Below are 24,156 nucleotides of genomic sequence, written 5' to 3' on the forward strand. Positions count from 1 at the left end.
TATGTACTATTAATAGAATGAATTTCATACTTGAAGTATTGGATTCGACCCCCCATGCCTGCAGCAGGTTCATGCGAGTCTCGTGGGAGCTACACGAGGTCACATGATGCAATGATTAGGGCTGATCGTCCGAGTATTGCATAAACCTATCAATTCAAAAGAGGTGGTCTTCTACTGCCTTCTCGCTTATGCCATCGTAGCGAACGCCAATGCAGCGCTCATTCGTGGTCATAGATGCTGGTTCAAGTCGATCTGCTGTCTGTACTAGTACGAGGTGTCACCTACACTTGGTGGACAAAATTGCTCCTGTGCTATCAGCTTGTCGAATGTAGTGCAAACTGTACTTGCAAGTGTAACTACCTCTAACGTTACAACCAAACTGGTGTGGCTGTACTTTGCGCAACATAGCATGGCGAAATCGTCGAATAACCAGGATCTGACAACACAGGTCCATCACATTTGAAGAGTTGCTATCGACGTAGGGTAGATACATGTATGACGCACATGCAGCCGACAAATTCGAAAACTCTATCACTTGTCAAGCAAGACGTGTAGGTAGGTATCCTTGGAGTAATCTACCTTTTGACATTTCCCTTTACGTGATCGTCCTCTAGCGCAGTGACTGGTAGAATAGTGACGTCCGAATCACACTCGGCAACTTGTGAGCGTAGGACTTAGGTTGGAACTTGAAACAATTCATTACTCAATTACTCATCATAGTAACTATTGCATCTGTATGCAAAACATCGTTTTTGTGCGTCACAATAGCACAGCCGGCGCAGGTTGTGTTTCTATCAAACAAACCCCGACGTGATACAACTTACGGAGATGCACCATTCGACAGTGGGCTGTCCTAGGGACCATCAACAGTGGAGCCATCGTTCGACGGTTCCTGGGGCTCTACAGGTTGGACCGGCTCCACAGGTGCGATGGGCTCCACAGGTTCAATGGGCTCCACAGGTTCGATGGGCTCCACAGGTTCAATTGGTTCCACAGGTGCGATGGGCTCCACAGGCTCGATGGGCTGCACAGGTGCGATGGGCTCTACAGGTTCAATTGGCTCCACAGGTGCGATGGGCTCCACATGTGCGATGGGCTCCACAGGTGCGATGGGCTCGACAGGTTCGACCGGCTCGGCAGCAGCGAAGCCACCACCGGGACGGGGGATGTTTTCATCGCCACCAATGATTTGACTTTGCCCTTGCGCTGGAAGCAAAGCTGCTTGTTCAGCACGCAAGTTGCGTTTGTGACTACCTGCGACCATCGCTTGGTTGTTGTCGCCGTGCAGTCCAGCGACAAGAGTGGCGCACAGTGTAGTGATGAGAACGGTCGTCTTCATGTTGTATTTGCTGGTGTGTGTGGGAGGTGCCCAATTCAAAAGTGAGTTCCTTCTGTGCTGCCTTCCGTAGAAGGTTGTGAAACTACCTCCACGAAACCGATGCTGTTCCTTCTATTTATAGCGTCATGTAGCCACAGTCTATTCATCACGATGAGCCGAAAATAGGTGGAATGTCCACGTGGCAAGCCTGCACGCTACTAGGATATGCGAAACTGCGCGCTATCAACTTCGCCCACAAGGTATTGCTTTAAATATGCTACGCTCCATCTTAATCCAACTTGCACCGTCGAGGACTTAACGAACGGTCACATGATGCAATGATTAGGGCTGATCGTCCGAGTATTGCATAAACCTATCAATTCAAAAGAGGTGGTCTTCTACTGCCTTCTCGCTTATGCCATCGTAGCGAACGCCAATGCAGCGCTCATTCGTGGTCATAGATGCTGGTTCAAGTCGATCTGCTGTCTGTACTAGTACGAGGTGTCACCTACACTTGGTGGACAAAATTGCTCCTGTGCTATCAGCTTGTCGAATGTAGTGCAAACTGTACTTGCAAGTGTACCTACCTCTAACGTTACAACCAAACCGGTGTGGCTGTACTTTGCGCAACATAGCATGGCGAAATCGTCGAATAACCAGGATCTGACAACACAGGTCCATCACATTTGAAGAGTTGCTATCGACGTAGGGTAGATACATGTATGACGCACATGCAGCCGACAAATTCGAAAACTCTATCACTTGTCAAGCAAGACGTGTAGGTAGGTATCCTTGGAGTAATCTACCTTTTGACATTTCCCTTTACGTGATCGTCCTCTAGCGCAGTGACTGGTAGAATAGTGACGTCCGAATCACACTCGGCAACTTGTGAGCGTAGGACTTAGGTTGGAACTTGAAACAATTCATTACTCAATTACTCATCATAGTAACTATTGCATCTGTATGCAAAACATCGTTTTTGTGCGTCACAATAGCACAGCCGGCGCAGGTTGTGTTTCTATCAAACAAACCCCGACGTGATACAACTTACGGAGATGCACCATTCGACAGTGGGCTGTCCTAGGGACCATCAACAGTGGAGCCATCGTTCGACGGTTCCGCATATCCTAGTAGCGTGCAGGCTTGCCACGTGGACATTCCACCTATTTTCGGCTCATCGTGATGAATAGACTGTGGCTACATGACGCTATAAATAGAAGGAACAGCATCGGTTTCGTGGAGGTAGTTTCACAACCTTCTACGGAAGGCAGCACAGAAGGAACTCACTTTTGAATTGGGCACCTCCCACACACACCAGCAAATACAACATGAAGACGACCGTTCTCATCACTACACTGTGCGCCACTCTTGTCGCTGGACTGCACGGCGACAACAACCAAGCGATGGTCGCAGGTAGTCACAAACGCAACTTGCGTGCTGAACAAGCAGCTTTGCTTCCAGCGCAAGGGCAAAGTCAAATCATTGGTGGCGATGAAAACATCCCCCGTCCCGGTGGTGGCTTCGCTGCTGCCGAGCCGGTCGAACCTGTCGAGCCCATCGCACCTGTGGAGCCCATCGCACATGTGGAGCCCATCGCACCTGTGGAGCCAATTGAACCTGTAGAGCCCATCGCACCTGTGCAGCCCATCGAGCCTGTGGAGCCCATCGCACCTGTGGAACCAATTGAACCTGTGGAGCCCATCGAACCTGTGGAGCCCATTGAACCTGTGGAGCCCATCGCACCTGTGGAGCCAATTGAACCTGTGGAGCCCATTGAACCTGTGGAGCCCATCGCACCTGTGGAGCCGGTCCAACCTGTAGAGCCCCAGGAACCGTCGAACGATGGCTCCACTGTTGATGGTCCCTAGGACAGCCCACTGTCGAATGGTGCATCTCCGTAAGTTGTATCACGTCGGGGTTTGTTTGATAGAAACACAACCTGCGCCGGCTGTGCTATTGTGACGCACAAAAACGATGTTTTGCATACAGATGCAATAGTTACTATGATGAGTAATTGAGTAATGAATTGTTTCAAGTTCCAACCTAAGTCCTACGCTCACAAGTTGCCGAGTGTGATTCGGACGTCACTATTCTACCAGTCACTGCGCTAGAGAACGATCACGTAAAGGGAAATGTCAAAAGGTAGATTACTCCAAGGATACCTACCTACACGTCTTGCTTGACAAGTGATAGAGTTTTCGAATTTGTCGGCTGCATGTGCGTCATACATGTATCTACCCTACGTCGATAGCAACTCTTCAAATGTGATGGACCTGTGTTGTCAGATCCTGGTTATTCGACGATTTCGCCATGCTATGTTGCGCAAAGTACAGCCACACCAGTTTGGTTGTAACGTTAGAGGTAGTTACACTTGCAAGTACAGTTTGCACTACATTCGACAAGCTGATAGCACAGGAGCAATTTTGTCCACCAAGTGTAGGTGACACCTCGTACTAGTACAGACAGCAGATCGACTTGAACCAGCATCTATGACCACGAATGAGCGCTGCATTGGCGTTCGCTACGATGGCATAAGCGAGAAGGCAGTAGAAGACCACCTCTTTTGAATTGATAGGTTTATGCAATACTCGGACGATCAGCCCTAATCATTGCATCATGTGACCTCGTGTAGCTCCCACGAGACTCGCATGAACCTGCTGCAGGCATGGGGGGTCGAATCCAATACTTCAAGTATGAAATTCATTCTATTAATAGTACATATAATAATCTATTCCAAATGACAGGATGATTCTCAATACTTACTGTTAGTTCAAACTCAAAATGTATTCGGATCTAGTAACCATAATAACGTTAGACTGAGAAACAGCGAAACTTGTTTGACGAAAAATTCCTTGCATCCAGCCTCCTACAGTGTATTGTGGTTCACTTCGACCTCGAAATTGTGGTGTGCAAATTTTGAGCCAATCAGCGAACGTCATGAGTACTGTACTGGTCATTTTTAGTGTGATCGCCATTTGGTTTGGCCAAATGCGCAAGAAGCAACTGATAGCCCTGAATATAATGCTTTCTTTGCGAAATGTACTTGCAACACGTTAATTGCGCGAATGTCCCGATTCAATAGTACGAATTTCATGATCTTTGAGATATTTAAGGTAACTATCAATACTACGTCGTACGTAGCCAGCTTAAATATGCTGGTGCTGATTTTGTTTTGGTGATTTCATCGTTCTAGTGATTCGATTGGCTATTCTAAAACTCAAGCAATTCCATTGGCCAATTTGAGTGCTCCTTAAACTAACAGTAAACTGTCCCGTGTGTACCATAAACTGGCCACCTACAGTTGCCCGGTATTAACAATAATATTTGGAAAAGTTATTCTTTCTCACAGTCAAGTGCGTAATAACTGTAAATAATATATTTTCTTGCGCCAAGGGGAAAAATAAGTTATCTTTTTCATCCTCCAGAAACGATAAGTAATCTATCAACCCACTGGTTTAGAATAGGTAAAAGATAGATAACGTTATTTGAGAACCCCTGATGCGCCATTGAAGTATTGTGAATTCGCTATAAACTTCCAAAATTCGCTTGGTTTGTCTGATCAATATTGAATCATGCTGGAGTTCTGATTGGTTGAATGTACTTGTTCTCTCAGTAAGAGCCAATCAAATCCACTCAAAATTGGATTAGCCAATAGCGTCGATTCGTGATGGCGAGATTCGATTCGACGGGGTCTGGAAATTTGTACCGAATCCACAATAACGTAGATTTCCAATTTACAGTGGGCGGAGCCATCGAGGGGTCCTGGACTTGTAACGTCCGATATACTTGTCCAAATTGATCCGGGAAAAGTGTGTTGAAATCGTACTCTCAGAACGCATAAACTGTGAAACCGCATTTACTATCTCAAAACTGTCGCTCAGTAAGCAAAGAAAAACTATGCCATATGGAAGTTGAAAAAACTTGTTGTATTTATAACCTGCTATTATTTATAAATACAAGTAAATAGTGATACAAATTTCAACTACAAAGAAATTGCAAAACATTATCAGTTCCGGATAATATCCGGTAGGACCCCTCGATAGCTCCGCCCACTGTTAAGAGACATGGGACAATTTAAGGGACATCGGATTCCGCCAATCACCCACCTTGAAATTTGTGTAGAAATACCTCTTTAAATAAATGTTCTTCATGATCCCATGTGTTTTATATAAATCAATTAACCAATTGGCTCTATAAATACATAACCTGTTGACGTTGCATATGTACCTGACAGAATATTATACCCTAACCACGAAAAATATATGCATGGATCAATACTACAATCAAGCTTAAAATATGTCTCTTAAATTGTTGCCTACTTTTGAGGTGTTTCTGCTTAGAAAATGGGACATTAGGACATGATAGATACTATGAAAATAGATGTTTCAGTGCTTGTTGGAAATACCTGCGTTTCCTGTTCAATTATCAGTTTTCAGAAGTCGAAACTCATTCCTCAGTGCCGAGCTGCTTCCATTTCCCGGCATTGACTCCAAAATATGTCTCTTAAATTGGAAATCCACAATATTTACTTTTGGGCTACAACGGCGTCAATGTTGATATGTACAGGCAGGCACACTTCTTATTAGACCTCTTGTTCAGTGACGAAGTTTCAAGTCAGAACGTGGTTAGTGATCATCCATCAAGGCATTGACTAAGTTGTGTATAAGTGCTTATTTATTTCATTATTATTTATGTTATTGAATCAATTCGTTGTCGATTGCCGAACTTATCATTTGAACGATCACAAAAACATATGATTTTGAAAGCCACGAAACAGTACAATAACTCCGACGCTATGGTGGCCAAACGGCTATGGCCATCCGCATCTGTACGCGATCAACATGTCCCTCGTTTCGACGGCACGGGGGGAAATTCCCCTCGTCGTGCACACTCGACTGGGCCGTGTAGGAATTCGCCACCTCCAACTCCATCAAGACCCCATCAACAGCACCACGGTGCATAACGTTACAGAAAATTGATCATTCGTCAAGGGGTCTAGGAGCGGGTTAATAGTACTTGAAGTATTATGTAGTATACTTGTAGAAATTCAAAATGCAAGAAATGTATTGGTACTATTACTGTTATTAATAATACTAACGTTAAGTAGTATTAATAAATACAGTAAATAGGGTGATTTATTAAAGTGGATAATTTGTTTTTTGGTTAGGACTTGTGGCATACCTTCAAAATTAAATACTATGGCAATCCAAAGGTTTCAAATAGTGGTGGCGGCCGCAGTCAGTTTGCTGAAGATATGTGGTCTCGGGTTGCTGCGATCGGAGCCCGCCGCTTCGCCTCTCATGCGCATAAGCACGTGCCGGAGCAGTTCGTCCGCGACCAAATCGTGTCCGTGACGCTGTTAGACTGGGAAGGCAGCCGCCATGTCGTGCAAGGACGTGTGGGCCAGTCCCTCTTTGAAGCGTCGCGCCTGTCGGGTCTTGATATCATCCAAGACGACACCCTTGGCGGCGGTGGCGCCGCGTACAGCGCCATTCGAACGCCAGAGTTCACGGAGAACTTGTTCGGTGAAGGCCCGGCGTCGTTCTTGTCCCATGTAGTCGTGTCCAACGAATGGGTGGACAAGCTTCCGTTGCCCACGGACCGCGAAGTACGCATCTTGGAAGATGTGCCCGAGGACGACTGGACCAAGAACTCCCGCTTGGCGACTGAAATCATCCTGACCAAGGACTTGGAAGGCCTTGTGGTCGCCGTGCCAGAAGCCCAGCCGATTGAAACGTTCACGTACACCAACTCGTACGAAGACGAAGGCCCGCCGCAGTACACCATGTTCCCTCCGTCGCTTCGCGGCGATTAGAATGAAACACGATTTAAGAGTCGAGTATATGTATAACAAGGTGGACTGGTCCTCGACTATCAACCTCGCCGCCCCAATATGCCATTTCATTGTCTTAACAGCTTGGCGATATGCCGTCGACTACTGTGTGCACACTTCCATCCTTCTAGTCTACGAGGCCTGCATATATGTATCTGAAACGCCGCCTCTATGACCGTTACATGTGAATCGGTTTCTCACAGTTGAGCACGTACTTCCGAGACGGCGGCACTCGTAGATCGATGGCCTACTTTCCGACATTGGTCGACTACTTTGTCGAAGTGTCCATCGTTGGTAGGACCCACCCAATGTACTGTTGTGCACGATCCACCATACCTCAACAGACACGGAGCATACATCGGTGCGCGCCATCCGCCACCGGACTCCCGCCACCGACCGCGATCACTTCGCACTCCCGGATGGTGTTCGATATGTACGCTCAACCGTTCCTCCCATGTGTCCTTGACGTCGCAACGTAGTTCTGCCTCCCCGACAAACTCAACCTGCGGCCCCGCGCCGCCTACGAGCGCGTGCCATCCTTCCACTCGTTCACACTCACCGGGGGCGACGGGTCTCGTGCGTTTGGGTTTGCTCTGACCACGTACGACCAAGACGACGACGCCTGTCTCGGCGGTAGAGTGCGATGCCTTCATCTTGAACGCTTCGTATGCAATGCCATATCCTGACCGATCGCTTAGGGCACAGTGGCATTGCCGTGCCGCACGTCTACTGCTTCATTTCCCATTTTCCGTTCTTTTCATTGTTCAAGCAAATCCTCGGGTATGCCCCGCCATGTGTTATGCAACTAACTACATATGACTAACTACATATGACTAACTAATCTCTCGTGGGTCAGATGGATCCACCACCATCGACAGGACGACGACGACTTCTCCACTGGAGGCGACAGCCTTCGCCGCTGCATCTTGCCTTCCCGTGACAACAACCAAGAGGTCCGTATATATATAAATATGTAAATATATATATATAAATGTATCGCTCCATTCACGTAGCCGCACCATGTATCTCTTCTGTAGGACGCGACGGCGGCAGTGCCATGGCTGAACATGATTGATGACTTTGTGAGGAATAGCCCTGCCCCCCACGGCGGATCCGTCCTCGACATCCACTTTGGCCGCGACTTTGTGTACGCGCACACGCTGCTCAAGAGCGCGCTGCCGCACGTGGACGACATGTGCTTTCAGCTGCTGTTCCAGCACTTGAGTGTGAAGAACATCATGCTCGTGCTCAACTGCATGCTGCTCGAGCAGCGCATTCTCATCCATTCGTCGGTACGAATACAGTACCCCCCTTCCCCACCCTATTTCCACCCCCCACGAAGTGTCCCAACCTGCTGCATGTATGTCGTAGCACCATGGGCTGCTCACCCCCGTGTGCGAAGCCCTCTGTGCGCTGTTGTATCCGTTCGTATGGGAACACGTGTATATCCCCATGCTTCCCATGAAACTCATCGACTACTTGCAAGTACGTACTAGTTAGTTGGTGGTTCGTCATTAGTCGATGGTTAGTTATAGGTAATACGGTTGATGATGCTGTTAGGCGCCTGTGCCGTTCTTTATGGGGGTGCACACGAGCTACTTGACGACCAAAATCGGCGCCGACACGTTCGCGTCGTGTGTAGTGATCCATCTGGACAAGGACAAGGTCGTACGGCCCATCCATGCGACGCTGCCAGATTGGACAGGTCAAGATCAGCCCCAGATCGAAGACCACCACTTGCCCAAGTTCCCCCTCTCGCCCCTCGCCACGCTGGTGACCACCGTGAAGAACGTCCTCGACCAGTATCAGCCCCCCACGAACCCCCACACTGGTAACACACAGCTACGAACCATCAACGTGAATATGTTGGGCGTTGATATCTCACTCGTGTGCTGGTGTTGGGGCAGCTGCCACGAACCGCATTCGACTCCGCCGCAAAGCGCGGACGTCCGACGCCCTCACCATCTTGCGCGGCACTTGCTCTCCTTCTTCGCTCGAGCTCGATCAGGGCACACCCACCCCCCCTCCATACACCGCCCCCGAAGTCGAAATCACATTTGGCCATGGACCGGTCGGTACTAACTACATGACCAAACTACCAGCGTATGTGATCCCCGTACGTAATCCTTGTTTGGTAACTCTAGCTTGGCATCACATTCGAATCGTCTCGCGTGTGGCTGCTGGCGACTGGTCTCGCCGACGACCCGACGACGCCGTCCTGCGCCGCGTCGGCGGTCGTCAAGGCGTTCCCGCAGCTTCAAAACGGCCTCCCCGGGCCCGCCGCGCTCTCCGGACTCATCGCCCCCGGCAGCTACCTCCTGAGCGTCAATGACCACTCGACATTGCACTTGTCATTTGAAGCCACGTGTGAGTTGCTCCGCCACGAGTCGCGTCCGTTGGTGCTTCGGTTTCAGAACGCCACCCAGTTGCCGTACCATAACGCGATGCAATTTGCCGCGCGGGTGCGCGCGTCCAGCCTCGTGGCGCTTCCCCCCAACGTCCCCCGTCCGGTCCAGTGCCTCGACCACGTCGAATGGGTCGATGCCATCCGCACCGCATTCGCCACGTTCTTCGCGTCGCAGTTTCCCGACATTCTGCCGTTCGTGACGCTCCAGCCGGCGCTCGCGGCGTCCCAGAAGGGTCAGATCGCACGGCGTCACAGCATCCAGCGGTTCGTCTCGTTTGACCGCGAGGCGTTCCTCCGGACGCGGCGGCGGCTGTCGCTGGCGTACTTTGCGGCGGTGGTCGACACGCAGGCGTTCGCGGCGTTAGTGAACGACACGGCCGTGGGGCAAAGCCCCCACTTGGGCTTCGAGTCCCCCTTTGTCGACTTGTTTCACGAGTGTGTTCAACTTATGGACGTGCCGGGGGCGATCCATGCGCGGTTGGCGCGGGGGGGCGACGGGACCAAGCGCGTGCTACTGCAGTTCCAAGGCATTCCCACCACCAAGCTGCACCCTGTTGGTTACCAACGCGATGAAGTGAAATGCCAAGGAAACAGGTCGAGTCCCAGAGCACCAGAGGTGACGACAACAACGACAACGTCTGCTATGTCCAAGCTGTTTCACGAATTGGAGCTTGAAATCAACTCGCCCGACGTGGCAGAGGACGAGCCCGTAATCCTCGTAGAGACGCCTCAAAAACGAAAGTCCATCACGCGACAGCTGGAAATGATGATCTGTGGCGCCGCCATCGAAGTACGTCCTTATTACGTAGTAGCACACACGCACCTTGTCGATGGATTTTTGTGTTTCATATGTGAGTAGCTGCCGACCGACGAGTGGGGCAATGGACGGCGACGGCGGTCGCTCAGCGATTCATCCATGCTGCAGCTTGAGGAAGAGCTGCTTCGGCCGCTGGACATCGACAGCGCGGCAGCTCACGGCCGCCGTTCCCCCGTCAAGACGGATCAGCACCCTCTCGCCCTGGATACCAAGGCGCCTAGCCAGCCGCAGGACGATGGGGCTGTCAAGCGCAAACTGAAAAAAGTACCTCGGTATGTTGTTGGTTTACTCATATTGTATCGTTATAACCCAACCCGACCCGTCAGGCCAAAGCTATCGTCCGACAAACTCTGGGCTGCGTGGCGGCGCAAGACTAAAGCCTAACCACCGAATGTTGCTCAAGATGATATCTGCGTGGATTTCACAACTCCAAAAGTCAATCCGATATATATATATATATGTTTGTGCTGTTTGCTTTGTTAAAATACACTAGTCGCGTCGAAACCCTTGCTTTAGTTTATCGAAAAACGACACCTTTTTCGGAGGGTCTGCCGCGATGGGAGGTGGGGGAGGTACCGGCAGTGGTGTGGCGGAGCCCCCGTGTGTGTGCCGCCGCGGCTTCTTAGTCGGCGACCCCACCCCCCGCTGTAACTTGCGGCTCGTCGCGTTCAAATCGTCGGCGGCATGGCCTTCCGCCGCCATGAACGCCTTGACCTCGTTGTGCGAGAAACCCAGTGACAAGAGATTGATAAACTTGGCCGCCAACTCGTCGTGTTCGTCGGGGCGAGCCGCGGCACCCTTGCGCGTGTACGTGGATGGTGGTGCCGGAGCAGCTGGCGGTCCCCCAAAGAGATCGTCGTCGTCGTCCAGTGCGGCCATCGTGGATTGGCGCTTCTTCTTCTTCTTCTTCTTGGCCACTTCCAACGGCTTGGTTTCGTCTAACGCGGCCGTGAGCCGCGTCTCAAGCTTGGCGGCTTGAAGGTGCTGTCGATACTTGGGGAAATTGCGCGCGTCTAGCCGAGTGCGGCGGGGGTCGGTGAGGTACGAAATGGGTGGCTGTGAGGAGACGTCCGTGGTGCTGCTGGCGGATGGCAACGCGCTGTGGGCTTTGGCACGGGCCTCGTACTCGTCCTGCTTTTGCCGTTCACGCTCACGTTCGCGCACTTGCTTGCGCTTGGCCTTGGCGAGCTTTTGGCCTTCATGGCTCTCGGGGTCCGTGATGGCTTTGATAGACTTGACCCACAGCGTGACTTCGTTCCGGTTGTGCCCCGTGGCCGAGTACTCTTTGCCCTTGTCTGTCACAAACTTGAACGAGTTGTCGAGCGTCGAGAACATGGTCTTCCCATTCCACTCCTGGAACCAAGCGAGGTTGATCGCCATAGATACATACACGCAAAGGAAATGTCGCATCATGTACGTGTACCTTTGTCCCTCCCAGACGAGCTTGATGTACGAACGTTGTCGGCTGCGCAATCGCCGCGTCCTCGGACGCGTAGATGGTAAACACGCCAGTATCTGTGAGGACGCAATAGTACTCTTGGCTATACATGGACAACAGAGTCGTGAGCAAGCGAAGCTGAAGACTATTCTGGTGTCCCCGTACAAGGATAAGGCCATGCCATAACGAAGATTCAGGAGTCCCTTGTACAAGAGCTCGCCGTCTGCCGCCATGCCACTTTTCACACAGGAATGTGTAAGTTTCCATCAAAGTCCCTTTTCCGGCTATATGGCACTTGAAGTAATACTTTATTGAATGGTAGTGTATAATACTATTAATACTATTACTACGTATTAATAGTATTATAATAATAGTAGAGTACTACGTAGTACTAGTAGCACAGTACTACTAGTACGTAGTATAATCTACTCTGAGTAGGGAAATAAATCAATCACTTTATTGCCAATTTCATTTCCTGCATGCGTGCGTGACGCCGTCGGACGTTCCTGCGATCCTCGGGCTTCCTTGGGATCTGGTTTGGGTACCGCATTATATCTGGACAGATCAAGTCTGGGCGAAGAGGAGCTCAGGGATGGTGCTGTGCGGGAAGAAGTAAGTACGCACGTCCCCGTGGGCCTGTCGTGCGTAGTTTCGTAGGTGCATCTGAGATCTTCTGAGATGAACTCAGGTGAAAGTTTCGACTCAGGGTGACTGTCCACGACCGAGAAAGAGACGCTAACTGGCCGCGGCAGAACAGACACTTCACACCAACATGTTAACTTAGTCTAGATGGCATCCTTCGACATTGCTCGCTCGTTCCATGGCGTCTTCTATCGGCACACACAGGTTGAGGCAACGGGTTCCTAAATGTGACCCTGCTTGGGCTTGAAATGATGCTTCATGCCCAGCGAAAAGCAGTCTCGCTGGACCATTTGATGCGGCGGAACAAACTACAAATATACACGTCTTAGCCGTCATATTCGTCCGAGGTTGTCCATCGTACCTCGTAGTTACCGCGGTGATCGTCGAGTTCGTACTGGTTCAAGTTGCGCTGGTACCGTTCCGACGACTCGAGTCGCCGCCAGTCCAGGTGCTGGACATTCGATAGACTTTGCGACAGCTGCTGTGCAGGGATGCCGATCGGCTCGGATGACATTTTGCGAGTTCGGACACTGCGAACCGAAGGGCTCAAGGCGCTACTAGCTTTGGAATGGCGTGGAATGTTGTTCAGCACGGACGGCGACGGCAGGGCGGCAGTCTTCTCGTCGACAGCTACTGTCACCGCCGTCGACGGGAGTTTCAATGCGCTCAGGTACTTGGCACGCCACTTTTGCTCGTTGGACGACATAAAGTTGGCCGTGTTGGGCATCGAACGGCTACGCATGAGCGCCGGCGCTGCCCTGCACATTTGAACTCAACGTCCATGCAGCAGCATATTCGATAGAGAGAGAAACTTACGTGTGAACTGCTGGACCGGTGGGAATCGCGAGCCCAGCCATCGGTTTCACGGTGGGGCGCGACGGCAACTGTTGCATGATGTCGTCGTCCAAGTCGGAGCCACTGGCGGTCCCATCTTCGTCAGCCGTTCGGTCGTCGTCGTTAGAGTGCGAGTCCTCGTTGTTACCAAACAAGAGGTCCGACTCGTCCATGTCGAAGTCGCTGTCCATGGCGCCAAGTAGCCTGTGACAAGAAGTTCTCCAAACACACACTGGTGCAAAGTATGATTCGCATCGTAAACCATGTTGAACTTGCTCCAGTTTGGTTTCGACGCCTCAAAAAAGTTGCCGCGGAATAAAAATACCTTGGCAATTGTATACTTGAGTTTTACAAATGCAACCATGTGGACCCAATAACGTTGTTGTGTGGTGGTTTTGCCTTCTCTATTTTAATATATACGATATGCCGATATGCAACGGTAATATCGTTTTCATTCGCGGACAGTTTAAAAATCCAACGGATTTTGGCCAATCCAATCGACGATTCACGTTGGTTAAGGTATAAATCCCTAGCGAAGCGACCATTCTTATCACGCGTCAACGAGTATATCAGTGTCGGACGCTGTATTACATTCCCGCGACGTGCGTACTGAATTTGCAAATTAATAGGCATGCATATCTACAAATTTGTAGCAAATCTTTCCAAAATATATTGTTTCATATCATTTCAAGGCGTTTTGATGTTGGCGCCCTGGTGCTTTTCCCCCACAAGCCTTGGATATTGATACTTGTCAAAACCACCAAAAGAAAATACATGTAGCACTCGCCTCTGCGGATGAGCCAGCGCGAGTAGCTTGCATGTGACAGACAATCTTGAGGAAGAGTGTCGAGAACAAGCGGATTCTGGAATAGCGACGCCAGCCAGAATGGTTGGCCGGCGTGTGTCGGGTTGTCATTTCATCGCGGTTTCAAATATTACCACATGGACGTCACCTACATATCGCACCACAACGTCGTGCCGCTCAATTCCACCATGTACAGTGTTCCAGCTGATGTAGGATCACAGGATGATGGAGATGGTGACTAATCAACAGATATAGTAGCTCTGCGATAAAATGTCAGAGTAAGCTTAGGTTATTGTCACAATTGGAGTTGAAAACGATTCCAACGAATCCCGCAACTGTCTCGCGAAAGTATGGCCACCCCCTTGCTTGTTGGACTGGGGGCTGGCCCATACGAAGCAGCCGAATATAACGTGAATATGATGCCATTCAAAGCAGTTTTAATTTGGAATATCAGGATTCGTCTTGGGCCTAACAATAATAAAATGGCCGAGTTGACGGAATACAGTACAGTACAGCTGTAGCAAAACTCGTTCGAGTTTCGATATTTGTGCCAACATATTACAGTATATAACGATACCCTTGATCTTACAATGTTGTGCGACGTTGGGGGGTACAATGATGTTTGGTTGTTTCGTCGGCAAGTAGCAATTTCAACACGGTGTGGTGGAACTCGAGCATAATCAAGTCATGGTGGACGTTCAGTAGGTCGGTGCGCGGCGTCGGGTCTGACTCTGCCACGACCCCCACACCACTTCCTTGTCGGCAGCAAGTGCCACGAGGGGAAGCCAATAGAAAAACCGACCCGGGGCGTCTGCAAACCGATCGTCCGCTCGTGCATATTCAAGACCACAAACACACACGGCTGCTCGTCGAGGGCTTGTACTTCGGCCAACGCCACCACTTGCTGCACAAAAATGTCGTGCGGGGGGCTTCGACTTGGCCGTCCGCGTCAATCAACGTCGCCGCAGCACACTCGCAGCCCATGTGCTGAGCCGTCATCCTACACGCGACGTCGAAAAGTGTTTCATGGCGAGTAAATTGGCACTGCGATAGGCGCCGCAATGCCACGATCGCTCCACGACGTGTCTGATTGCGGCAAGGGAAGGCGACGGACGGTGGACTTGGGGATCAGGGGAGGGAGGGGGTGGCCATGGTAGTTGGAGGACACAGGCGGCGATGGGGGAAGCGCGAATGATGCCGGGCTCGACAGTGCTTTGACAAGCGCCGGCGGTAGCAAAACGGCTGCTGCGGCGGGGGTGCATTCAATAGACGAGGCCTTTGGGTTGTCCTGGTTGATCGAGTCCGCGCACGCCACACACACCCGAACGTCCACGATCGGTGGTCGAACAAGAGGAACACACGTCTTGGCCGCAGAGGCAGCCCCCGCGGAAGGTTGAGGGGGGTTGCCGTCGCGAAGCGGCCCTCGACAAGACTGGCAGCCAAGCGCTGTTGAAAGTGCCACTTGGAAATCATTTCCACAGCGTCGGCGAATTTCGTGAGCAGTTGCTTCGTGTCGTCCACGAGGCCGCCCTCGTAGCAGTATTGACTCACAAAACTAACGCGCACGCGGCTACAGTAGGGACGTTTGTGGTGGCGGTCGTGGCGGGGTTGATGGCTTGGACGAGGTAGCTGCCCCGGCGAAGGGTCGGGCATACCGAGGCTTCGTCAATGGATTTGAGGGTGCGAACGAAGTCCGAGTCGGACTTCTGTTCCAGGTAGTCGACGTATAAAAGATTCCTTGGTTTGGACGCGAATTGCTTGAAGTGGCCCTCTGGACTCTACAAGTACAGCTTTTTTCATCGCAATCGAACGGATGTCGTGGGACGTTGTCGTGGTGGTGGCGGTAGTGGACGTTGGTGACGACAACGACGACTTGGTGTCTTCGTCCGAGTGACTGCTTCGACTATGGCGTCGATGGGCGGAGGAAGCTGACCTTGGCTTCACTTTGCTCCGACTTGTCGTTTCTGTCATGGTGGTTCACTTGATCCGGCGAACGGGAGTATTCGACACCATCGATGTGCCAAAGGTCCCCGCCATGAACGCATCGGTGTTCTTACTCAAACTGATTGTGCCGGGCCTTCCTACATTTGTTTCTCATAGGCGTCATGTCAGACATTTTCGATTAACTAAACACAATCCAACGGCAGTTACTATGTCGACCTTTTATTATCTGAAACTAGGCCCTAGCGGGTGGTCGGCGTTATTATTGAGCCAATGCACGACCACGGCTCATGTCGGCTTTGTCCTTAGCAATCATGCGACGGTGTCGATCCCCTTGGGTTTGAAATGGTTCTCCATTACAGTAACGTGAAATTAGCTGGAAAGATGTACTCCGGAGTACTACGTAAGTCGTCACCTCCAGCGCTATTTTTGCAAAGGCCTCTGAATCAAAAATGAATAGTACTGTACATGTGCCAAGTATACTGTTATACCAAGAGCGCTTGCTTTCTTTCCCACTAAAAGGTACGAAGTACACCACCAGCCTTACTTAAAGCAGGCAACATTTGAGTGTAAAATACGCTACTATTCAGAGTGAATAAACCTATCCTAGCTAATCTATCCCAGCACCAGTGCAAACGACCGACAGCCCCAGCGCGTTGAATGACGGAGGGCACATCCAATCCATCGCAGACTTTGCCGCTCCTCCGTGCGCTAAAAGTTATGCCGGCTGTACAGTTGGGACCCTAGCCCCGTAGGGTTGGTAGTCGCGGTGGGTTTGGGGACCAACGGGACGTTGGGGTTGTAACTGGACTGAAATGGCCTCTTGCCGCCCGACAGTAAATCGGGTGCTGCGCCATTTTCGTGGTTTTCCGAGTTGCCCATGCCAGGGCCATAGCGCGCTTGACGGACGTACCGATTCCCTTGCGCGGTGGTGTCCAGTACGCCCGACTGCGGCCCGAGGGGGTCGCCAGGGCCGGACCCGAACAATGTGTTGCCCGCAGCTGCGATGGCGTTCCGAGGGGCGATTTTCGCGGCGGTGGGGAGCGCGTTCGACGAGTTTGTGCGGAAGTTTGTGCTTGCGGCATTGAACGTTTCAATCGCGGGTTGTTGATAACTGGGAGGCGGGACGGGGCCGTAATTTGATGTCGGCGACTTGGAACTAAGTGGCGTCGTGGAAGGCGACTTCTCGACGGGGGTCGTCGTGCCAGCCAATGATGTGGGTTGGGGCGGGGCATTTGGAGTAGACAACGACGAGGGGATGTTGACGCTGACTTGAAAAAACGGGTATTGTAATGCTTGGCTGGACGTCGGTCGTTGGTTCGGGTCGTATTTCATGAAGTCTTGCATGAGCTGGATGGCTTCGGGGCTAGCGTGGGGTATGATGGACTGCAGCGACGTAGGAACGAACTGGGGAAACCGGTAGTTCATCTGCGCCGCCAACTTCATGCCCTCGGGCCAACTTGCGTGCGTGGGGTTGCCAAGCACGGAGCAAATCTTGTATATTTGGTCCCCTTCGCTGCTCCCTGGGAACAGTGGCCTCAACGTAAACATTTCTGCCATGATGCACCCCATCGCCCACGCGTCGATGGGTGAGTTGTACGTCGTTGATCGCAGGAGAACTTCTGGGGCTCGGTACCATCGCGTAGACACGTAGTCGGTGAACGGCGGGCGTGATCGGATTTCGCGCGCCAGGCCGAAATCGGCTACTTTGACCACGTCGCCTTTGACGAGCATGTTTTCCGGCTTGATGTCACGGTGGAAGAAGCTGTGTTTGTGCATGAAGGCCAGGCCTTGGAGCATTTGGTACCTAAGGAACGAACGATACATCAGACCTCGTCCCGAACGTGTGTAGTGACGCAGCAGCACGTACATCAAGTTGCGGATCTTGGACTCGGGGAAATGCCTGTCCCGCTTTTTCATGGTCTCGTACAGGTTGTTCTCCATGAACTCGAACACGAAGAACAGCTCATCGTTCTCGCGTATGACTTCCTTTAACTTAATAATATTCGGGTGGTTGAGTTTTTTCAACGACTACATGGAGGTCGTGAATACGAGAAAGTACATGGACATCGAAATCCCTACCTTGACCTCTCGAAGCTGCATGCACTCTTCCCACGTGTAAAACTTCTTCTTCATCTTCTTCACAGCGACCTACATAAGCGCATCACATGAGATCGTTCTCAAGCATACACGCATATGGGGTCGCTCACCACTTCTCCCGACGTCCGATTCACAGCCTTGAGCACCGACCCGTACGTGCCATCGCCCAATTGCTTGGTAACTTTGTAGCGATTCATTTCACAGACAGAGCAGACTGTTCCCACGCCGTCTCCGTTGAGGATGTCCCGTGTGTGTTGCCGCTGCCTTCGCTCTCGTCGATGTTGCCCTCTCCTTCGTAGGGGTCTCTTTTTTAGTCGGCCGTTTCTTGCGTGAAACTCCCCGGTGAAATCTAAAATAGGCTGCACTTGCTGTGCCCCGGGGCAAATTTCAACGCATATCCGGACCTTCTTGAATCCGGTTAAGGGCAATTAATTTGAAAATGCCCAACCAATTCAGGTTTGCGAAATATTTATAGCCAATAATCATCCCAACTCCCAATCCACAATAACGACACATGATACAGAATTCGTAAGGTGAAACAGTAGGTTTTAGTAGGCTCGCAAGGTGAGCTGCCTTACGAATTCCATAAATCGATCTGAAATAGTTCAAATTTTATTGAATGAAGCTTCATCTTTGTATGGAATAATTTAGGCTGCCTTACCAAATTTCTGTCCAATTATATGATAGAAAAGTGAAAATAACTGGCCAATAGGATCGTTCTATTCTCTTTGCTTAGCTGTAGGCTGCAGCTATTGGACTACAGTACTACCGATAGAATGCGATCCATTGCTCCTATCCGCGCGCTTGAGCCTGGGCGATGGTCATGCAGTATGACTTGGTCCTCGTCTTGTCGCAGCATAGGTAGTGGTTGTTCTTGGCGTAGTGGGCGCTCTGGTGGAAGTGCTGGGCTCGGGTGCCGTCGCACATGCCCCCGTCCTTGGTCGTCTTACTAGTTTTGCATCTTGGCATACACCAAGTAATCATATGGGCCAAGCTCGTCAACTACTGGTACTGTAAATAGGTTGTTTACAGCAATTTACTCGTTGATCCCGAAACCCCGAAACGTCGCGGGCAAACGACTTGATTTGGTCAAACTTCTGGTGACTATGCCCCGATAATATGATTCTTACTGACGGTAGTTTTACCCATCACTTCCTCATTTTGACTTGGAAGGAACTTGGGGGTTGGTCCCAGTCCACCGAAACCATGAAGTAGTAGTGATGCTGCTGGTCCTTCCTAACGAGAAATTCGCATCGACTATTCGACATTCGATGGCGACTTCAATAAGCACTAAGGAAAAATGTTAGTGAGCGTGCTCGAGAGTGCGATGAACTTTTGACATGAGCATTAAGCTGATGGTGGCACGAGTTGTTTGAGTCGCTGGGAACGGTACTTCTGCATTTTTGAAGTCGATAAAAATGATCGCCTTAACCAATAATACGGCAAAGAAGCCATGATGCACTCTGATAGTAAGGCCAGCCACCTTACGAATTCCACAAACAAGTCAATTATATTCGGAGTACTAGTAACTGTTAGTGTACTACTTCGAAGTATAATAGTGTTAGTATACTAGGACGTCATAATGTGGTCCAACAAGTACAGTAGACAGGTTTTGATATTTTTGTTTCAGCCAAGATTTGGACTTTTGTGCTGATTTGCCGAATCCACTGATTGACTTTTTATACTGAATTTTGTATGTAAAACTATGTCTAGTGGTCGATCTCATCACACTAATTAATGTCACGTACTAATTAGTTGTTGATTGGTTGAACCAATGAATTCCTGATTGGTTCATTTGGTTGGGTAAATTCATTCTCCATGTCGCTCCAGTTTAGAATCAACACAACAAAGCACTTGCGATAGACACCTCAGCATGATTTTCCATAACTAGTTAGGTTTGGGGTCGCCGTACAATTCCCATATTCCAGGGAGCGTTACAAAAAATATCATGACCTTACAGGAAGCGTTCAAGTTGTGATGGGGGCATTCCAATATATTTCAATATTACTCCTTTTCTCTCCTACAAGTCCGCGTCAAACACTATTGCGTACACGTCCTAACGTGAACGTCGTTGCTTCAAGCTGTACATATTGGTAATTATTCGATTTCAAAATGGACTGGGGCTGCCAATCGAATCGACGAAGCAAAATCGACACGGAAAGAAGTAGCCAATGAAATTTTCGAAAAAAGTCCTTTCGACCAATCAAATTGCGATGCATTGCCATCCTTCTCGATTTCACAAAGAGTTCAACATTGTATTGGACAGGAGTCACAGTGGGTATATTTATTAATACAGGTTAGTTCAAATATAACGACGTCTCGACGATTTCAGGTAGATTTGACGTCTTTCGTCGAATCTACCGAAAATACCAAATTAGCTTGAAAGCACAATATTATACATTTCCTGTTAACGTTAATTAACGTTATTGTTACTGTAATGTGTTAAGTATTGCGGTATCTTTACGACGATGGGATTGGTGGATTGAAAAGAACATGCGCAATCTAAGAACTGATTGGCTTAATTATGTCCAATCCATGGTCGTAATTTCCCTTCATGTGGAAAGGAGAATGTATGTTTAAACTTCTATTTTGTATGTACAAGCGACCAAACGTCGACCGTTTTGTAAAAATAGTTTTCAGTTTTGGTTGCTGCGGCTGAATATACGGTCGAGCGACGGACGGCGGCACTTCCTTCCCCCGGCGACGACGATGGCAACAAGAGATCTCACACGACCCTTCGTCAACCTCAGGACAGATGTCAAGGCGAAGGTAACAAGGCGTCGTCAGATGGCATCGCACTCGCCTGACGCGCACCACGAAGCCAACTCCCTCATGCGAAACGCCGAGATGAGGTCGGACATTGACCTCGAAGCAGCCGCGGCTTTGGCTCAAGACACCCCATTGTGGGTCGACGCCGTCACAGATGTAAACATCCACGTCGCGCGCGTCAAAGAACTGAGTAAGGCAATCACCATCTCATCGTACAGTAACCATGGCATGTGTGAGTGTAGTGGAAAAGTTGACAAAGATTCGAACGAAGCGCCTGATGGTTCGCTTTGACGATTCCGAAACGGATCACGAGCGTGAAATTGAGAGCATCACGGCGGACATCACGGCCGAGTTTCGGAAGGCGGAGGGCATCTTGAAGCGGAAGATGAACGGAAAGGATGGCGTGACCGACGCCGATGCGAAAACCCGGCAGAATGTGCAGCGGGCGTTGGCGACGCAGTTGCAGACGTTGTCGGGGGAGTTTCGCAAGGCCCAAAAGGAGTATTTAGATCGCGTCAAGACGCAACGTCAAGGGCCAAAGGAGTTTGATTTCTTGTCAGAGGAAAAGAAACCCAAGCGCAGCACGGGCATCGACGTGCGTAACCATCGTGCGGGGGGTCATTCATGATGCTCAAGATGATATGGCGTAGGGAGGGTTCATGCAGGCCCAACTTGCCGAAGTCGAACTGGCGGAAGACCTGATCAACGAACGGGACCGCGAAGTGCAGCAGATTGCGACATCGATCCAAGAGTTGGCTACTATTTTCAAGGAACTGGCGGTGCTCGTAATCGACCAAGGCACGATCTTAGACCGTATCGACTACAACATGGAGCAAGTGGTTGAACGCACGCAGGCAGGCATTGTCGAGCTCACGAAGGCCGAGACGATCCAGAAGAGTGGCCGCCCCATGAAGTGTATAGGCATTTTGCTCGCGCTGATCACGGCGATGACCATCATACTGATGCTCAAACACTTGCACTAATCATCATCATGTCTTGGTTCAGTTGCAACGGGGTCTTTTTATTCATATTCACGAGACATGCAGTACACACTTCACAGACTGTTTGAAGGATTAATATATATTAATACAGTAATGGCCTACCTACTTACTATGAATACTCCATATATCGTTATTAATACTTAAGACTTACGGGACAGCATTGAATATTAATACCAACCTTGGATACTATGGTTAATATAATATAATTGTTGAATTAAAAGCGTGGATGACATGTGGATGAAATTTGGATGACATTGGATGAAATTGGATGAAGTTGTGGGATGAAACCTAAAGTAGTGACCAAGCCTTACGTTGGCCCCGAGCGCCCGGGAGGCCGTCCGGGAGCGGCACGGCCTACGGCCTACCTGCCGCTGCCCGACAAGAAGAAAAGATAGATCATTCGGTGAAGTGAGAAGCTTAGATCCGCGCTCTCGTACGGCCGCGCTTGCGCAGACGGCCTCCCGGGCGCTCGGGGCCAACGTAAGGCTTGGTCACTACTTTAGGTTTCATCCCACAACTTCATCCAATTTCATCCAATGTCATCCAAATTTCATCCACATGTCATCCACGCTTTTAATTCAACAATTATATTATATTAACCATAGTATCCAAGGTTGGTATTAATATTCAATGCTGTCCCGTACAGTAAGTCTTAAGTACTCCGGAGTAATTACTATTAATAGTACTAGTACGTAGTAGTACTAACTTACGGTTAGTATACAGTAATGGCCGTAAGATGAAAGTTAACATGGACGATAGATATAACGCTGATGATGATTGTGAGAACCATTTGACTGGAGTTTTCTATGGACGTAACCTCACATATAGGAATATGCATGCGCAAGGTAACGTTTGAATGTGCATATATTGATTTGTGAATACTGGAGTGGCTGCGTTTTGGAAGTGCAGTTCACAACACCAACTTGGACTCTAGGCCGAGCCAATCTCCACCGGTTTGCGACTCCGACAGCAGGAGCAAACAACGTTTGGCTGGGTGTGTTGGAGTCCAGGATGTACTACATAGCAATGGGGTCGCAATCCCAGTGTAGTCCATTGATTGCTGCATACTACAGTTGAATACTAGTATGAGTCTTGCGGAATATACAGTAGTACCCTCGGAAATTCCTCAATTGATGACAGCGAAATTAGAAAACACACCAAGTACCACTCTCCATGGTGGCGCAAAGTCATTTCTCCTTGGCTCTTGGGTGGTGGCGTTGGCAAACATGCAATCAAATGCACGTGCTGTGATCTCGAGCTTCTTGGTGTTGGCCGACAATGAGCAGCTTCCACCTCCATTTCTTGGACCTTTGGTCCAGCACCTCAATTGCGACCCAACGAGTGCCGCTCCTCCTCCGACATTATATCGCCTGGGTCCTCATTCGTGTAGAGAATTCAAAGGTGGCCACGCCAGCGTGGAGCACGACGTCGTGGGTATTGCCTACTCGATCAAAACAACCAGGACCAGCGTTTATTTCTGGTTTCACTCAACCGTTCGACTTGACGTGGCAAAGCAATCGTTGCTGGCGCTGTTGCAACACGTACGAGAGAGCCACGTGCAGACAGTGATCCGACTACCGGGCGTGGACAAGAGCTATTGTGAATGTATTCACGACAGCATGAGTGCAGCACACTGGAACCGAGAGAATGGGTATGAATTGCATGTTCTCGACGCCGCCGTGCCAGTCAAGGCCACCGCGTTAGGTGCTTCGTGGAATGTCGATGGGGAGACGTTCGAGATGGACAGTGCCAATTCCAGCGACGCCGCCTCCATTTTAAGCTTGGCCAGCGTTGGTTACGACCCTGCGTACATTCTCGAGCTGTTGAAGCACCCAATTTTCAGCCAACTCATGCGTGTGGTCCGACTGGCTTCGACGAAACGCGCAGTGTCGTGGTCCCTAGTTCACTCGGACTTTTCGATCGGTCTATTGGGAACCGTCCCAGCATACCGCCGCAAAGGCCTCGTGGGGTTGGCATTGAGCTCGACGGTTGAAGCGTACAGGGCAACAGGTATGACCAACGACAACGCGCGGTTTGGCGTCCAGCCGCATTGCTTTGTGCACTGGAGCAACACTGCCAGCCAGCAACTGATGGCCTCTTTGGGATTCAAACCCGTCCCAAACAAAACATTCCACTGGATGCGCCTCCATGCGTAGGTAGTACAGTACGTACAGTCTGTTACAGTAATCTGAATAAACCCTTTATGAAGATAAAACCTACTTTAACTCCGGCCAATTTACACTGTACTGTA

The 24,156-nt window shown here is 50.0% G+C and overlaps 10 protein-coding genes across 12 annotated transcripts; 5 read left to right on the forward strand and 5 right to left on the reverse strand.

The window, feature by feature from the left end:
* Positions 1–679: 679 nt before the first annotated feature.
* H257_03719 (hypothetical protein) lies at positions 680–1,339 on the reverse strand (the record flags this gene model as incomplete). Its single annotated transcript, XM_009827935.1, has 1 exon — positions 680–1,339. The coding sequence occupies one exon, from the start codon at positions 1,337–1,339 to the stop codon at positions 854–856; it is 486 nt and encodes a 161-aa protein (XP_009826237.1). The 3' UTR covers positions 680–853.
* A 1,307-nt stretch (positions 1,340–2,646) lies between these two features.
* H257_03720 (hypothetical protein) lies at positions 2,647–3,186 on the forward strand (the record flags this gene model as incomplete). Its single annotated transcript, XM_009827936.1, has 1 exon — positions 2,647–3,186. The coding sequence occupies one exon, from the start codon at positions 2,647–2,649 to the stop codon at positions 3,184–3,186; it is 540 nt and encodes a 179-aa protein (XP_009826238.1).
* Positions 3,187–6,537: 3,351 nt separating this feature from the next.
* On the forward strand, positions 6,538–7,229 carry H257_03721 (hypothetical protein). Its single transcript, XM_009827937.1, has one exon. It carries the CDS (start codon positions 6,573–6,575, stop codon positions 7,131–7,133), a length of 561 nt encoding a protein of 186 aa, XP_009826239.1. The 5' UTR covers positions 6,538–6,572; the 3' UTR covers positions 7,134–7,229.
* Positions 7,230–10,006: 2,777 nt separating this feature from the next.
* H257_03722 (hypothetical protein) lies at positions 10,007–10,759 on the forward strand (the record flags this gene model as incomplete). The annotated part of the gene is made up of 3 exons (XM_009827938.1): positions 10,007–10,348; positions 10,418–10,647; positions 10,702–10,759. The coding sequence occupies 3 exons, from the start codon at positions 10,007–10,009 to the stop codon at positions 10,757–10,759; spliced, it is 630 nt and encodes a 209-aa protein (XP_009826240.1).
* On the reverse strand, positions 10,701–12,067 carry H257_03723. Of its 2 annotated transcripts, XM_009827940.1 has the most exons (3): positions 11,979–12,067; positions 11,799–11,916; positions 10,701–11,728 (listed from the first exon to the last, which is right to left on the reverse strand). In XM_009827940.1, the coding sequence occupies exons 1-3, from the start codon at positions 12,044–12,046 to the stop codon at positions 10,865–10,867; spliced, it is 1,050 nt and encodes a 349-aa protein (XP_009826242.1). In that variant the 5' UTR covers positions 12,047–12,067; the 3' UTR covers positions 10,701–10,864. The 2 variants fall into 2 exon arrangements, with proteins under 2 accessions (XP_009826242.1, XP_009826241.1); XM_009827939.1 differs by having other exon boundaries at positions 10,701–11,916.
* A 431-nt stretch (positions 12,068–12,498) lies between these two features.
* On the reverse strand, positions 12,499–13,524 carry H257_03724 (hypothetical protein). Its single transcript, XM_009827941.1, has 3 exons — positions 13,272–13,524; positions 12,817–13,213; positions 12,499–12,763 (listed from the first exon to the last, which is right to left on the reverse strand). The coding sequence occupies exons 1-3, from the start codon at positions 13,478–13,480 to the stop codon at positions 12,677–12,679; spliced, it is 693 nt and encodes a 230-aa protein (XP_009826243.1). The 5' UTR covers positions 13,481–13,524; the 3' UTR covers positions 12,499–12,676.
* Positions 13,525–14,642: 1,118 nt separating this feature from the next.
* Positions 14,643–16,065, reverse strand: H257_03725 (hypothetical protein; the record flags this gene model as incomplete). The annotated part of the gene is made up of 6 exons (XM_009827942.1): positions 14,643–14,825; positions 14,893–14,998; positions 15,053–15,094; positions 15,140–15,526; positions 15,678–15,865; positions 15,906–16,065. 6 exons carry the CDS (start codon positions 16,063–16,065, stop codon positions 14,680–14,682), a joined length of 1,029 nt encoding a protein of 342 aa, XP_009826244.1. The 3' UTR covers positions 14,643–14,679.
* Positions 16,066–16,597: 532 nt separating this feature from the next.
* On the reverse strand, positions 16,598–18,471 carry H257_03726 (CMGC/RCK/MAK protein kinase). The gene is made up of 4 exons (XM_009827943.1): positions 18,246–18,471; positions 18,118–18,186; positions 17,906–18,066; positions 16,598–17,842 (listed from the first exon to the last, which is right to left on the reverse strand). The coding sequence occupies exons 1-4, from the start codon at positions 18,330–18,332 to the stop codon at positions 16,747–16,749; spliced, it is 1,413 nt and encodes a 470-aa protein (XP_009826245.1). The 5' UTR covers positions 18,333–18,471; the 3' UTR covers positions 16,598–16,746.
* A 2,305-nt stretch (positions 18,472–20,776) lies between these two features.
* Positions 20,777–22,007, forward strand: H257_03727. 2 transcript variants are annotated; one of them, XM_009827944.1, is made up of 3 exons: positions 20,777–21,094; positions 21,147–21,499; positions 21,555–22,007. In XM_009827944.1, the coding sequence occupies exons 1-3, from the start codon at positions 20,845–20,847 to the stop codon at positions 21,885–21,887; spliced, it is 936 nt and encodes a 311-aa protein (XP_009826246.1). In that variant the 5' UTR covers positions 20,777–20,844; the 3' UTR covers positions 21,888–22,007. The 2 variants fall into 2 exon arrangements, with proteins under 2 accessions (XP_009826246.1, XP_009826247.1); XM_009827945.1 differs by having other exon boundaries at positions 21,147–22,007.
* Positions 22,008–23,108: 1,101 nt separating this feature from the next.
* H257_03728 (hypothetical protein) lies at positions 23,109–24,103 on the forward strand. Its single transcript, XM_009827946.1, has one exon. It carries the CDS (start codon positions 23,132–23,134, stop codon positions 24,059–24,061), a length of 930 nt encoding a protein of 309 aa, XP_009826248.1. The 5' UTR covers positions 23,109–23,131; the 3' UTR covers positions 24,062–24,103.
* The last annotated feature ends 53 nt before the right edge of the window (positions 24,104–24,156 follow it).

This window comes from Aphanomyces astaci (assembly GCF_000520075.1).
Source record: "Aphanomyces astaci strain APO3 unplaced genomic scaffold supercont1.6, whole genome shotgun sequence".
NCBI lineage: Eukaryota > Oomycota > Saprolegniomycetes > Saprolegniales > Verrucalvaceae > Aphanomyces > Aphanomyces astaci.

Coding starts and splice junctions, on each gene's coding strand:
- H257_03728 (XM_009827946.1), top strand. CDS start 23,132: ATGCAATCAAATGCACGTGCTGTGATCTCGAGCTTCTTGGTGTTGGCC.
- H257_03727 (XM_009827944.1), top strand. CDS start 20,845: ATGGCAACAAGAGATCTCACACGACCCTTCGTCAACCTCAGGACAGAT. Junction 21,095..21,146: donor CGCGCGCGTCAAAGAACTGA/GTAAGGCAATCA, acceptor GTGTGAGTGTAG/TGGAAAAGTTGACAAAGATT. Junction 21,500..21,554: donor AGCGCAGCACGGGCATCGAC/GTGCGTAACCAT, acceptor GATATGGCGTAG/GGAGGGTTCATGCAGGCCCA.
- H257_03726 (XM_009827943.1), bottom strand. CDS start 18,332: ATGAATCGCTACAAAGTTACCAAGCAATTGGGCGATGGCACGTACGGG. Junction 18,187..18,245: donor ATCGGACGTCGGGAGAAGTG/GTGAGCGACCCC, acceptor GCGCTTATGTAG/GTCGCTGTGAAGAAGATGAA. Junction 17,843..17,905: donor TCCAAGATCCGCAACTTGAT/GTACGTGCTGCT, acceptor TTCGTTCCTTAG/GTACCAAATGCTCCAAGGCC.
- H257_03721 (XM_009827937.1), top strand. CDS start 6,573: ATGTGGTCTCGGGTTGCTGCGATCGGAGCCCGCCGCTTCGCCTCTCAT.
- H257_03724 (XM_009827941.1), bottom strand. CDS start 13,480: ATGGACAGCGACTTCGACATGGACGAGTCGGACCTCTTGTTTGGTAAC. Junction 13,214..13,271: donor ACCGGTCCAGCAGTTCACAC/GTAAGTTTCTCT, acceptor TCAAATGTGCAG/GGCAGCGCCGGCGCTCATGC. Junction 12,764..12,816: donor ATCACCGCGGTAACTACGAG/GTACGATGGACA, acceptor GTATATTTGTAG/TTTGTTCCGCCGCATCAAAT.